Source organism: Caretta caretta, chromosome 1 (genome assembly GCF_965140235.1).
Source record: "Caretta caretta isolate rCarCar2 chromosome 1, rCarCar1.hap1, whole genome shotgun sequence".
Lineage (NCBI taxonomy): Eukaryota > Metazoa > Chordata > Testudines > Cheloniidae > Caretta > Caretta caretta.
The window spans coordinates 231,099,498-231,114,893 of NC_134206.1; the positions used below are offsets into that span (position 1 = coordinate 231,099,498).

At 42.6% G+C, this 15,396-nt stretch overlaps 1 protein-coding gene across 10 annotated transcripts in view; it reads left to right on the top strand.

Annotated features, from left to right (window-relative positions):
* SCUBE1 (signal peptide, CUB domain and EGF like domain containing 1) overlaps nucleotides 1-15,396 on the top strand; it is a 305,663-nt gene that overhangs the window by 241,099 nt on the left and 49,168 nt on the right. For all 10 annotated transcript variants that reach the window (XM_048825384.2, XM_048825395.2, XM_048825406.2 and 7 more), the window contains 2 exons: nucleotides 6,357-6,473; nucleotides 13,654-13,776. In XM_048825384.2, coding sequence (XP_048681341.1) covers nucleotides 6,357-6,473; nucleotides 13,654-13,776 — 240 coding nt within the window. The remainder of the gene's footprint in view (nucleotides 1-6,356; nucleotides 6,474-13,653; nucleotides 13,777-15,396) is intronic.

Below are 15,396 nucleotides of genomic sequence, written 5' to 3' on the forward strand. Positions count from 1 at the left end.
AGATAAGAGGCTATTAGCACTGGTTAGAGATGCACACAGTACTATCAAATGCTGATGCACCTTAGTCTCAACCTGCATCACCACTGCTATTTTATATCTTGGGCTCCCAGTATAAACTGTGACAAATCATGCAGTGATTTTTGTACAGAAGAGAGCAAGATAAGATGCCCAAATTCATTGTCTACTGTAGACCAAGCAGGATTTAATGTCCCGGGCTCATGGTGAAAGTCAGGTGTGAAACACTAAACCATCTCCTTGCTAACATAAAAGAGGTGATTAATACAGATGTGTGAGAATAAAGTAAAAGTATCCTTGGGTCTTCTCTACCCTCAGACGAACCATTAGCAAGCAATCATTGGCAAGCATTCTGGAGATGACTGGAAAGGCCCTGTCACCCTGGATAGCATGTCCCAACAATCCAATAAAAGGAAGGCACTAGAAGAACCAAGAAGCTCGAGAGTCAGATTCCCCCAAATGGCTGACTAAATTGTATCTGTGAAGGTTTCAGAACAGCAGCCATGTTAGTCTGTATCCGCAAAAAGAAAAGGAGGACTTGTGGCACCTTAGAGACTAACAAATTGATTTGAGCATAAGCTTTTGTGAGCTACAGCTCACTTCATCGGATGCATTCAGTGGAAAATACAGTGGAGAGATTTATATACACAGAGAACATGAAACAATGGGGGTTACCATACAAACTATAATGAGAGTGATCCGGTAAGGTGAGCTATTACCAGCCGAGGGCGTGGCGGGGGGGGGAACCACCTTTTGTAGTGGGATAATCAAGGTGGGCCTTTTCCAGCAGTTGACAAGAATGTCTGAGGAACAGCGGGGGAATAAACATGGGGAAATAGTTTTACTTTGTGTAATGACCCATCCACTTCCAGTCTTTATTCAAGCCTAAGTTAATTGTATCCAGTTTGCAAATTAATTCCAATTCAGCAGTCTCTCGTTGGAGTCTGTTTCTGAAGGTTTTTTGTTGAAGAATTGCCACTTTTAGGTCTGTAATTGAGTGACCAAAGAGATCGAAGTGTTCTCCGACTGGTTTTTGAATGTTATAATTCTTGACATCTGATTTGTGTCCATTTATTCTTTTATGTAGAGACTGTCCAGTTTGGCCAATGTACATGGCAGAGGGGCATTGCTGGCACATGATGGCATATATCACATTGGTAAATGTGCAGGTGAACGAGCCTCTGATAGTGTGGCTGATGTGATTAGGCCCTATGATGGTGTCCCCTGAATAGATATGTGGACACAGTTGGCAATGGGCTTTGTTGCAAGAATAGGTACCTGGGTTAGTGGTTCTGTTGTGTGGTGTGTGGTTGCTGGTGAGAATTTGCTTCAGGTTGGGGGGCTGTCTGTAAGCAAGGACTGGCCTGTCTCCCAAGATCTGTGAGAGTAATGGGTCATCCTTCAGGATAGGTTGTAGATCCTGGATGATGCGTTGGAGAGGTTTTAGTTGGGGGCTGAAGGTGATGGCTAGTGGCCGTTCTGTTGTTTTCTTTGTTGGGCCTGTCCTGTAGCAGGTAACTTCTGGGTACTCCTCTGGCTCTGTCAATCTGTTTCTTCACTTCCGCAGGTGGGTATTGTAGTTGTAAGAACGCTTGATAGAGATCTTGTAGGTGTTTGTCTCTGTCTGAGGGGTTGGAGCAAATGCGGTTGTATCGTAGAGCTTGGCTGTAGACAATGGATTGTGTGGTGTGGTCTGGATGAAAGCTGGAGGCATGTAGGTAGGCATAGTGGTCAGAAGGTTTCCGGTATAGGGTGGCGTTTATGTGACCATTGCTTATTAGCACCGTAGTGTCCAGGAAGTGGATCTCTTGTGTGGATTGGTCCAGGCTGAGGTTGATGGTGGGATGGAAATTGTTGAAATCAGGGTGGAATTCCTCAAGGGCTTCTTTTCCATGGGTCCAGATGATGAAGATATCATCAATGTAGCGCAAGTAGAGTAGGGGCATTAGGGGATGAGAGCTGAGGAAGCGTTGTTCTAAGTCCGCCATAAAATTGTTGGCATACTGTGGGGCCATGCGGGTACCCATAGCAGTGCCGCTAATTTGAAGGTATACATTGTCCCCAAATGTGAAATAGTTATGGGTGAGGACAAAGTCACAAAGGTCAGCCATCAGGTTTGCTGTGACATTATCGGGGATACTGTTCCTAACGGCTTGTAGTCCATCTTTGTGTGGAATGTTGGTGTAGAGGGCTTCTACATCCATAGTGGCTAGGATGGTGTTTTCAGGAAGATCACCGATGGATTGTAGTTTCCTCAGGAAGTCAGTGGTGTCTCGAAGACAGCTAGGAGTGCTGGTAGCGTAGGGCCTGAGGAGGGAGTCTACACAGCCAGATAATCCTGCTGTCAGGGTGCCAATACCTGAGATGATGGGGCCTCCAGGATTTCCAGGTTTATGGATCTTGGGTAGTAGATAGAATACCCCTGGTCAGGGTTCCAGGGGTGTGTCTGTGCGGATTTGTTCTTGTGTTTTTTCAGGGAGTTTCTTGAGCAAATGCTGTAGTTTCTTTTGGTAACCCTCAGTGGGATCAGAGGGTAATGGCTTGTAGAGAGTGGTGTTGGAGAGCTGCCTAGGAGCCTCTTGTTCATATTCTGACCTATTCATGATGACGACAGCACCTCCTTTGTCAGCCTTTCTGATTATGATGTCAGAGTTGTTTCTGAGGCTGTGGATGGCATTGTGTTCTGCACAGCTGAGGTTATGGGGCAAGTGATGCTGCTTAAGCACATTCCCATTGTGCTCACTGGTCATATAACTGCATCTTGTTGTGGTGCCCTCATGCAAGCAGCTTCCCACATGTGGAAGTGCAATTTAGAAAGTCAGTTTTGAAATGCTGGCCCTGCTGGTTTTCCCATCTCTAGCGCACACGCCCTGTGTTGCAATGTTTTAGCAAGCGATGCAAGCATAAATAATGAGTCCAAATTTAAACAAAATTCAGCATGTATCTCAACAAAAGTGCCCCACAGTGATGATGCTGCCAGTGCAGTCCTCAGCTTTTTATAGTTAGATAAAGTTTAAATGATTTTTAGAGGATAAATTGACTTTCTCCCTTGCTCACAGTATTGACCACTCCTCTGACATCTCCACTATCTGCCCTTCCCCTAGAGTTGGTTGAATGGGGAGGGCTGGGACCATGTAATCTCTCCCTCCGGTGGGGGTGAGAAAGTTGCTCCCATACAGCCTGGCCTGTTTGTTCAGTTTCCCCTGCTCTGGTACAAAAATCTTCATTGATCAAAATGTTGAGCACTGATTGTCCCATGTCCATGAGAGCTCAACTGCCTACAGCATACTAACCTGTGTCGGTATTTTGCCAAGGCTTGAGCTCTGTTGATGAAACTAAATGAAACTGGGCCCTCTTCCCAGAGGCAGCTCAATTCAATGACTGTTGCTGGCAACTAATATATCTCTTATGTAGCGCTAGATCTCAAAGCATTTTACAAAGGAGACAGTATCGTTATCCCCATTTTACAGGTGGGGAACTGAGAAACCGAGAAATGGTGTGACTTGCCCAAAGTCACCCAACAGGCCCATGGCATAACAGGGAATAGAACCCAGGTTACCCAAGTCCCAGTCCAGTACTCGATCCACTAGACGTCACTGCCACCATTAAGGGGTATTGTTCAATCACTGTTGAGATGCACATGTTTCATACCTATTGGAGTTAATGCAGGTTAAGCACACCCTTCTAGAGAAGAAGCGGACATGGATTTGCGCAACAATGCTAAGGTATCAAAGGGTTTCTGGGAGTCAGCAGTCATATCCCCCCAGAGCACTGGTATCAAAGTCTGAGAGATGCTGAAAAAAGATTCTACTATCCTAACTTTAACATGCAGACAGCTTCCTTTAGTGCAGAGTAAGTGGTGAATATTTTCCGTTTTCTATGGCCAGTGTTGAATTCCACAGGCGACTGGTGATTCTGTAGTCAAGGGGTTGCAGAAAACTCAGAGCCTTGGGTATAGCCTAACATGGGGACATCCTACCATGTCAAGCAATGAGGAGACTGTACCAAAGGGGTTATTCTTAAAATAGGGACAAGTCTGCATAGAGGGTTTTCAATCCCAATCAGCTTCACAGAAAGAGCAAAGGCAGGATTTATTAGAAGTATAGCAGGAGGCAAGGTGCTGGATTTAAATGGGTAAATTGCCTTTTTAAAATATATTTGTGTTACAATAAAAATGTTTAACATCTCTATTAGCCTATAGTAGATATGATATTTCATTCAATAGAAATCATTTACCCATTCTAAGAGAGCATTTTTTTGTTGTAAGCAAACTGTTGCTTTCAGAGTCAAGAAGTGGTATAAATCCCTATTAGTGTCAAAGAGTGTAGGGCTTAACCCTGCAGTCATTTATGTTAATGGCAAAAGTGGTGCAGGATTGGGCCATTATCAAGGAATATGAAGAGTTTTTGTTTGGTTTGGTTTTGTCTTTAAAAGAGATCTCCAAAGTAAGTCAGAGGCCAACTATGAATGGTCCTTGTGGATTTCCAGTGGTACCATACCCTGAATACTGTCATACATGAATGAAACTAAAATGTATTATTTGGCTTCTTCTGAATTTTAATTCTTTTAAACTTCAGCTGTAGTGGTGGCTTCCAAATGTACTTATAAATGTATTATTTATTTAGGGAAAACCGTTTGCCATTTTTAAAATATATTCAAATCATTAAATATTCCCAAAGCTACAAATATAACCCCAAGAAAATAATTTTAGAAAACAAACACATTTAAGGAAAAAAACAAACAAGAAAACTCATAACAAAAAATGAAGGATGCATGAGAAAAAGGAAAACCTGAAATCACCATTTTTGGTTTGATTGTATGGGGAGAGTAGGAGGACTTGTGGCACCCTAGAGACTATCAAATTTATTTGAGCATAAGCTTTCATGAGCTACAGCTCATTTCATCGGATGAAGTGAGCTGTAGCTCACGAAAGCTTATGCTCAAATAAATTTGTTTGTCTCTAAAGTGCCACAAGTCCTCCTTTTCTTTTTGCGGATACAGACTAATACGGCTGCTGCTCTGAAACCTATGGGGAGAGTGTCTCTCTCTCTCTCACACACACACGCACAAATGAGGATTTCAGATCTTCTTACATCTCAAGTGTATTTCACTTTATATTATGTATTTACCTGTATGGATACTTTTTATTTTGTTCAGTTAATTTTTCTGTGCATTATCTTTGCATGTATATGTTCAACACATTGAAAGAGTTGTATAAATATCACATGAAATATAAATTTTTATAGCATTAGAAACTTGGTCATAAACAGTCATGAAAACCCTGACCCTGTAAATACTTACATAAATGCTTAATTTCAATGGGCATATTTGCATGCCTTGTGTATAAGCCCTTGAATAAGTGTTAGCAAGAGCAGGCCTAGAACTGTCCATTACATATCAAAATATATAAATATTTGTAGTGCATAGGCATTGGGTAGTATCCCCATAAACAGTTTTTGAGATCACTAATATTCTTGGGTGTTTACTGGTCCCTACATAGACACAACATACAAGGCCTAGTGACATATATGTACACTGCTGCTGGTTTCTGACTGGTTTCTAAAACACAGAACACAGTGAGGACTACCAGCAGGCTCTCAAACTATTTAAAAGGACACCACCCAATTCCTATACATTTCAATACATTGGAGGAATGCTATTTTTCTTTCATTTAAATTAAAACCTTCAAACAAGCACATTTTATTAAACTGACCTTTTAACTTAAAAAACATTCCTCTAAACCGGATTTTAGGAAAAAAACATGACTCCAGGTGATAGATTTGCTTCTGAAATTCACTCTTGAAAAATCGCTGCCATCCTGCATATGTTGCTGTTTAAAATGTCTATAACACAATATCTTTTCTGTGGTACTTTCTATTCAGTGTACCTTTATTTCGCTCAGTTCAGCATTGTTTAAAAAAAAATCATGCCTACTGCTCCTTATTGATTGTTGTGTGCTCTGTGATGGAGCAGAAATGTCATGCAATGCTGTTAATTACTCTCATAAAATGAAGAACAGAAGAGACAATCTGAATATGCATCTCATGTTTGTGAGGTTTGATATGCTATCAGAGGTTAAATGGTGTCACCTAGTGGGGAAAAATGTATATTGCAGACATACTGTTTTATTCTACAAAGTTCTTTCCTTCCTTCCTCCCTGTACCTTGAATCCTCTCTTCCTAAAACTGTAGGAAAACTAAGCTGATAATTGATTAAGATCTTACTTTGTAATGTCTCAGGCAGTTTATTAATAATGTTGATGCTGTGACTGAGAGAATTAAATTCCATCCATCTGGAATAACTGCATTCTGACTTTTTAAAAATATTTGCTCTGAATTCAGATATAGATGAGTGCTCATTCGAAAGGACTTGTGACCAGACCTGCATCAACTATCCAGGAAGTTTCGAGTGTCTCTGTCACAAAGGCTACACCCTGTACGGCATGACACACTGTGGAGGTTTGGAGACTGATTTTAACATATTTATTTTTGTTTTGTGTAATCATCTACTGAGCCAAGGATATTTGCCTTGCAAAGACTGTGGACATCAGATTAAAGCTAAATAAACCTAGCCAGGTATGACCAAAAATATGGAGCCTCAAATCTGCCTAGATATTCCTGGGAGAAGAGTGTAACTGGAAAAATGACCATCCAACATTTCTGTTGCCGTAGCATCCAAAGGCCCCAATTTAGACTATCATCCTCCATCGTTATCCATGCAAGGTGACTGCTGCATCTCCATGGAGCCTCACTAACGTCAATGAGCCTCCACATGGACACAACAGTCCTCCCTCCTGGATCACAGTGCAGGACTGTGACACCATTGTGTGCCGCATTTTGCAAGCACACAGGAAAACATTGTCCCCTCCCTGAAGAACTTGCAGCCTAAAGCCCTGACCCTGCAACCATTTGCACCCATGACTAACTTCCACATGAAAGAGACAAGGTGGGTGAGGTGATATCTTTTATTGGACCAGCTTCTGTTGGTGAAAGAGACAAGCTTTCGAGATTACACAGAGCTCTTCTTCAAGTCTTCTCTGTGTAGCTTGAAAGCTTGTCTCTTTAACAACAGAAATTGGTCCAGTAAAAAATATTACCTCACCCACCTTGTCTCCTTGGGCCTAGTTTGGCGGGGTGTGGAGGGATATTGCCCCCAAACACAGAGGCAAAGTGTGTGTGAGGGGGTGTCACATGAGGTCAGATGCCATTTCCCCTGCCCCATTTCTGTGAGCACCAAGCTGCCCTTCAGGGCTTGCTCTGCTCGGCCTGCCTGGGATGGGGGCTCTGTCATTCCCACGCTGCACCTCTCCCCCCGCCCCAGCATGTTTTGGCTCGCGGGGAGCGGGATGGGCCAGCTTTTCCCCTGCGCTACGGGCCGCTGCCTCGGCAGGTGGATGCCGCCTCCTGAATCCTAGTACCTGCCTGCTTCCTGTACATGTGAGTATCTGCCCGGGGGGGAGGGGGGGGAGCATACAGGAGGTGGGGAAAGGGCTGGGGGAAAGAGGTAGAGCCAGTGGGGTAGGGCAGGAGGAAGAGAAGGGAATGGGATGGGGCAGGGGACAGTGGGGACAGGAAGGGGGATGGGATGGGAAAGAAACGGGATATGGGAATGGGCAGGGAGAAGCAGGAGCCCGGCATGTGGCATCCCCTCGGCAGCAGCAAAATCCCCAGCCCCAGCAGGGAGGCAGCTGCAGCAGCACCAGAGCAGTGACACTGCAGCTGGGGCTCCTCTGTTAAGCCGGCCTGTTCCCCCCAGCACCGGCTTCCCAGTACCACTGCAGGTGGGGGCAGAGAGCCAGTGAGCCAAGGGAACTGCCTTCAGCATACACACGTGTGTGCATGCGCACTTTGCCCCCTTCCCCCCCCCCCCGCAATATTGCAGTCAAACTACACCTGTGCATTGTCTCTCTAATATCCTGGGACCAGCATGGCTATAACAACACTGCAGATAGCTTTCCACAGTGGGAAAGTTGCTGTAAGCAATTATGTTCACTCCTGCAAGTATCCTCTATCACAGAGCTTCTTCTGGCAGGGGTCCTCACCCTAGCCAGCCCCTGAAGACCATTTGCCTTTGTGGATGACACAGCCCTCCAGCTGAGAAGCATCTAGTTCAGTGTAACAAAAAAGTCTAAGTAACACCCAAAGTCCCTGCAGATCAGCCCATCTTCTCCATTCTGTTCCCACTCCCCTTTCTGGGATTACTGTGGAGTCTTCTCCCCTGCTCCAGTATTGAGCACTGGCTCCCTCCGAATGAGTCTTCCTGAGCTTCTGGTCTCCTGCAGACCCTAGCTCTAGACCCTTCCCAGGAGCCTTTCTCATCCCTGTGAACTCTCTCTGCCTTTTATAAGGCCCAAGTGTCACCTGACTCGTCTTAGTCCTGCCCTTGTTGTCTGAAAAGCAACTAATTATTTGCAGCATAGATGTAATAAATATGGCTCACTGGCCTTTAACTCTTTTTAACCCATGATGGGAATCATGCATGTATTTGCAGGATCAGGACCTCAGATGACAAGCAACAGGTATAGGAGAGGGATGGTATTCTTACCTACATCATTACATATAATAGTTCTGTTGTTTTTAAACAAATAAAAACACCCCATTTATATCAGACTACCTTCAATGTATTCTTAATTAGTTGGTTAATTTAAATCTGGCCCTTTGCCCCTCGCTATTAATGCATAGCACTTACAAAATATTGTCCACATTCAAAATATTGTCCAAAGCATTTTACATACATTATCTAATTAATCCTCCTCTTCAAGTTAGAAAAGTTAGTAGAATCCCCATTTTATATATGGGGAAACTGAGGCAGATAGCTTCTGTGACTTGCTAAAGGTTTCTTGAGTCAGGACTAGAAATCAGGTGTACTCATTCCCAGTCCCATGCTTAATGAAACACACCTATCTCTTACATCTAATTCATAACTGCTGGTAATTTGGATCAGGGTATGGAATTTCTAGTGGTGTTTGGCAGATCATCTGACAAGGTGTTTTGACAGCATCATAGCCATGTGGCCATTTTTCCTCACATAGCATGTACTGTATAAATTTTGCTATAGGAACAACCTCAGCATGGTCAGGAATGGAGAATTTCATGTCCACTTTTGAATTTAAGTCCACTGCGCAGCAGCTGTATCACAGTACATACCATCGCTCTGAGGGTATGTCTACACTGCAATTAGACACCCGCAGCTGATTTGTGCCCGCCGACTTGGGCTCATGGGTCTCAGGCTGCGGGTATGTTTAATGGCAGTCTGAGCTCTGGGACCCTCCCACTTCACAGGGTCCTAGAGTTGGGCTCCCGCCCAAGCCTGGAAGTCTACACTGCAGTTAAACAGCCCCGCAGCCCAAGCCCCATGAGCCCGAGTTGGCTGTCACAAGCCAGCTGCGGGTTTTTAACTGCAACACAGACATACTCTAAGGCATTTCTGTGGTCTCCTACCTGAACATTTAAAAATACTGGTCAAAGGAAAACAATAGTTTTTCTTGTGGAACATGTTAAGTGTATTTCTTCTGAATGATGCTTTTAACTAGTCAGATCAGCATTATAAAAATACAGTGTAAACACACAATATATGAGAGTCCATTCGTTCCATCCTACAGCCTTAAATCTAAATTAAAGTTAGAAAAGACTGAGGTTCAAAAGGAATTTTCCATTCATTCTTTTTACTTTAAAACTAATAAGTTTTGTTTGAAAATAGAGTTTGGTGTTTTTGCCAAGGCACCCTGACATTATGCAAAGTGTAAGCTGAGTAAAATGTGTATTAAGCTATAAACAAAAGCATATTCAGATAATCTTAAGGGTCTAAATTTAAACCCACAAAAGCAAAGTGTTCAGAGACAAATTCTGCTCTCAGTCACACGCTGATCAGCATAAAACCAGGATAAGTCCATTTAGTCCAGTGGAGTTACTGAGAGCAGAATCTGGCTCTAAGAGTTCACCATTCTGAGGTACATGAATACTGTATGTAAGATTTTCCCCCACATATTACTAGCAAGGTCTGTCACTGGTAATGGATAATGGGGCAAACCAAAGATATTGGGTTAAATTCTGATGTTGATTAAATGATCATACAACTCAGTTTGAAGCTGATACATACAGGAGTAACTGAGGCAGAATTTGACCCATTGTTTCTGTCTGAATTCTGAATTCCCCAGCTTTTGTGGGGTTAAACTGAGACCTCCACTTATGATATCCATGTCTTACTTATCTAGGAGGAGAAAGCATATGTATGCTGTGAATTAATGAGATAGCAAAACTATCCAGGAACTGGGTGAGAGAAGTACAAGGAGTTCATCTGGGCGGAGGAACTGGGAAGAAAAGTCCACTTGAGAGGAGTTGTAGAAGCAAGATCAGGTCTGAGGGCTGTGAGGATCTATGCCAGTTAGGGAGTGAAGAGGAGATGCATATTGTCTGGAGATTCCAAAGTTTTGGTTGAAAGAGGCCCCATTTGTTTTTTAATAAGGGATGGGTCATGACCCAAACCCTAGATCCAAATACCCATAAACTTTGGGCAAGACTGATTTCAGATCCAAATATCATGGCTGGCCTTATTTCCATAATGGGCAGAACCAAAATCTCAGATCTGAATCCACCCTTGTTCAGATCCTGATCTGGAGCTGAGCTTTGCAGCTCAGACCTATGTCATTAGGTTTAATCTGTTCCTGGAGAAGAATGTTTATGATAGAATAAATAAATCATGGTGGGTATAGTCCATGTGTCACAGAGCAGAAATCAAAGTTCAGATGACTTGGGGGAAATATTTCAGAACCTCAAAAAGGTTCAATTCAAGTTTGGTTCTTAATAAACTTTTTAATTTGTGTTATCTGAGGCAGGGAATTGGCAGGATTCTATTTGTTCCAAACTAGTTCAGTCTTATTTTTTCTCTCTCTCTTTAGTAGCATCTAATAATGAAAGGGAGTGCCCACTGTGACGGGGCAAGGCCAGATGGCTATAGAAAAGTAGTGGGAGATAGATATATTAGCTCCAGGCTAAACAAATCCCTGGTACCAGGATAAGTGAAATGGCAGCTGCTCCAAGTCAATTAAGACACCTGGGGCCAATTAAGAACTTTCCAGAAGGCAGGGAGAATGCTAGGTTGATTGGGACACCTGAAGCCAATCAGGGGCTGGCTAAAACTAGTTAAAAGCCTCCCAGTGAGTCAGGTGGATGTGCATGTCAGGAGCTGTGGGAGGAAGTTGTGCTGTTGGAGAGACTGAGTAGCACACACCATATCAGGCACAAGGAAGGAGGCCCTGAGGTAAGGGTGAAGTGGAGCCTGAGGAAGTGAGGGCTGCTTTGGGGTAAGTAGCCCAGGGAATTGTACATGTCATGTTTCTAAAAGGTCAGCTACCATAGCTGATACTATTAGGGTCCCTGGGCTGGGAGCCTGGAGTAGAGGGTGGACCCGGGCCCTCCTTTGCCCCCGATTAATCACTGAGACTGGGAGACAACAGAGAGGAAGGATAACTTCTCCTCACCTCCCTCACTGGCTTATGATGAAAATGCCTCAGTAGACTGTGACCCTTGTCTCTAGAGAGAGAAGGGTTATGTGGAGGGTCACAGTGAGCCTCTGAGGCTAGCAAAATCCACCAGGAAACGCGGGACCCACAGAGGCAAGGACAGAGCTTTGTCACACCACATTATGGGCCATAGCATGCCCTCCATCTGCATGCACAACCCTTATTGCTCTCACTGGAGCTCTGCTAGAAGCATATGTTACAGTAAAGGCCATCTGTACTAAAAGTGTATATTTTTCATAACCCTTAGTCTGACACTGCCTGACTGTGCAAACCCTCCTCACGATATGTAGTTAGTCATGCAAGTAGGCCTATAGAAGTCAACAAAAGCTACAAGTATCCAGCACCTTTGAAACCAGGAGTCTTTTTTGGAGCTGGCCAGAAAATAAAAATCCCTTCCCACAAAAAAAAATAATGTTTTTGAAAAATGTTCATCCCCAGTTGGGTCAAAATTCCAAAATATTAATTTTTTCATGGGAAGGGTTTTGAGAGAAATTCCACTTCAGAAGAACCAAAACAGAATTTTTCAACTTCCCAGCTGCTCTCCTGAAAGGATCTTGTCCATTTCCTTTGTGAAATTTCCTTTGTGAAACTGACATGAACCTTCCTGTTCCAGTCTGGAGATGCAGGGAGCTGGGGTGCCCAGACTCCCCATCCACCCTTTCCCCCAGTTCCAGGGCCAGAAAGGCAGAGAGCTACTGCCACGCAGGTGAGTCAGATCACTCCAGAGCTCTCTGCCCCTCCAGTTCCTGAAGCTGGGAAGAAACAGAGAGTCAGGGCCTGCAGCCTCCACAGCCCTCAAGGAAAGCTTTTCTCAGCTTTACTGGCAAAAAGTGAAACTGACAAGAGCCTTCCAGGCAGGCAGGGAGCCAGGGAGCTGGCATTTCACTTTTGAGTATTGCCAACCCCAAACATTCAAAAATCTTGTGTCAGGCCCTACAAAATCATGCAATTATTAATTTAGAAAAATCTCCTGAGACAGGGTTGTTTGTTTTTTCTAAGCCTCTATGACATAGTTGCTTCATATTTCTCAGCTTTTCTTTACAACCATGGAGGTTAGAAACTTTACTTTTTAAAAAAAAATGAAAGCTAAGATTTTCATGCAGTCTCTTGATTCCAACATCTGGGGCTTGAAGAAAAACACCAGATAGCACAAGACTTGCAATAAAATCATGAGAGTTGGCAACACAGCACTGAATATACTGTTAACTACCTTATGACTGCAGAATAATGGGTTTATACTGGCCAAAACCAAACTTACTTTTCTGTCTAGGAACAACCATACATTATGATCACTGAATTAATTTCAAAGCTGGGTCTATTTTCAAGCTCATACAGGCAATGGCTGCAACAGCACTGAATACTTTTACTGTGTATTATTCCAGGATATAAATGAAATCTTACATAAACGCTGATTGAGTAAATTAAACAAGTAATGCTTAATTCTGAACAAATATTTCTAAAGTTTAAAGCCTTTTACTGGAATATCAGTTGACACATTTTTGGTAATTGCTTTGCCTGCTATAACAAGACTCCTTCTTTTCATTAATACCATCTGAGCAGTAGACTAAACAAATTATGCTTAATATACCCATTCCCATCAAATATGCATTTTCTCCCTTAATCGTAATCCATCTTTTAAAACATAAGTTCTGTTCCTCTATATTATACACTTACATTATGAATAATGTATCTTTCTGATAAGTCAAAATAATTAAATCTCACAGAGATGTACTGCTTTGAAGTTATCAGTATCGTACAATATGCATTATGGTTCCAATCCTGCAGTGAGTTACACATCTGCTTTATGTATTGTGAGTAATTCCATGAATTTTAGTGTGACCAGTTATAGTAGGTAAATTTAAGCACATGCATACGTCTTTGCAGGATTAGGGGCTGTGTGAGTGTCTGTATAAGGATACTCAAATATTCTTTGCACTAAAATGTTTTGCTGTCTGCATTATACATATTTATATATAATTATGATATGAATACACGTCTATATGACATGTATAATAGAGACATACGGGCTTATGCGCAGTATGTGTTTAGTACACAATATATGTGTAAGTATTACATAGTGTATAATACTATACTGACCTGTTTAAATATATTTTCAGATGTTGATGAATGTAGCATCAACAACGGTAGCTGCGACTATGGGTGCATTAATACAATGGGGAGCTATGAGTGCGTCTGTCCACCTGGAAAGAAGCTACACTGGAATAAAAAGGACTGTGTTGGTAAGTAAGTAACTTTTACTTTCATGTGATTGCGTCTTGCCCGTTTTCCACTTGGGTACAATAACTTGGAAAGGTCAGAAATAGAAACCTATTTTTGATGGACCACATTGGAGTCTGACACTCAGTGTGTGTAGTCAGGTACTCCATGATAAACTTCTATTACAGCCACATCCAGGTCTTTTTCTTGTGTTTTGCAGCATTATGGGTCTAATTTTAAACACAACAGAAGCTGCTGTGCTGGGACAAAGTCTTCTGGCACTATCTCTTAAATGTATTTTCATTTGATTTACATATTTCTGAAGTGGGTGGTGTTTCGTTAGGTTAACCTATCATTAACAATGGTAAAACTCTTTTTACCTGAGCACCTTCTGATAGCTATATTTGGGCCTGCTCCTGCACTCCTCATTCAGCCATAACACCCACTTACTCCAGTCAGTGTTCTGGCTTAGTGAGGACCACAGGGTCTGCCATGTGTTTAAAACAGCAGCACATTATAACCCTAAAGGTTGATTTTATTTAAGGCTCTGTGGTGGCCTATGTGATATCAATTGATTATATCCTATCAGTTTCTAAAGGACATGTCCACATCACAAAATGGCAACCACCGCTAACACTAATAAGCATTAATTGACAGAGGTCAGTGATGGAATGGACACATAGCCTGAACTTCCTCTTATCCCTAGGGGAAGTCTCTCCAAGAAAAGGTTGACCATGAATGCCTGAGGCCACAAGCCATAGAGACACTAGTCTGGCCTTTGGGGCTGTTTTGTTTTGTTATACTTTTTATTATTTAAAATAACAGAGCAGACTTTGTGAGGAGAAGAATTTACATACACACACCAAAGAACAAACTACAAATACTTAGGCATGTGTATAACTTCCTCTGAGTAATCTCCCTACGAGACTACTCCCATGCATTCGTGTTTGCAGGATTATGGCCAGACATCACTCCTGCACTGAGATCTTGTCTTCCCACTTCCATTCCAGAGTGGATCTTTGAAGCCAGCCTAGAAACCTCTGAAAACAGAGATTCTTCCCAACTGCCTGACTGCTCCTTGGCCTTTTGGCTAAAATAAAGCGTAATATGAGTTCAGTATATCTGATGCATGAAATGCCACCATGCTTCAAGTACAGTGACTCAACTGCCTTATAAGACAGGCAGTGCCTAAGGAAAAGGCACAGAGATGGATAGCTAATAAAAACATTGAAGAATAACAAAGTGAAGTCATGTTGACATTCCACAATATTTCCCTATCATACAAAACAGACGTCATCTGCCCCGTTCTGCCAATGTCATAGGAATTATATTTTTTAAATGATGGAGCTGACATTTTAGAAATCATTTAACCCAAACCTGTGTTTAGATTTAAAACTGCTAGGAATTAATATAATTGCCAAGCATGTATTGATAGCCAGATAAAACAATAGATAAGGAAGTTTACTTTATAGAATCTACCCATCTATCTAGGGAAGGCAGTTTGGTCAAGTGGATAAAACACTGGGCTGGAAATGAGGGGATTGTGTTCTGTTTCCAACTCTGCCCCTGGCTTTCTCTGTGATCACAGCCAAGTCACCGCACCATTCTGTGCCTCAGTTTCCCCACTTTTCTTTGTAAAGTTC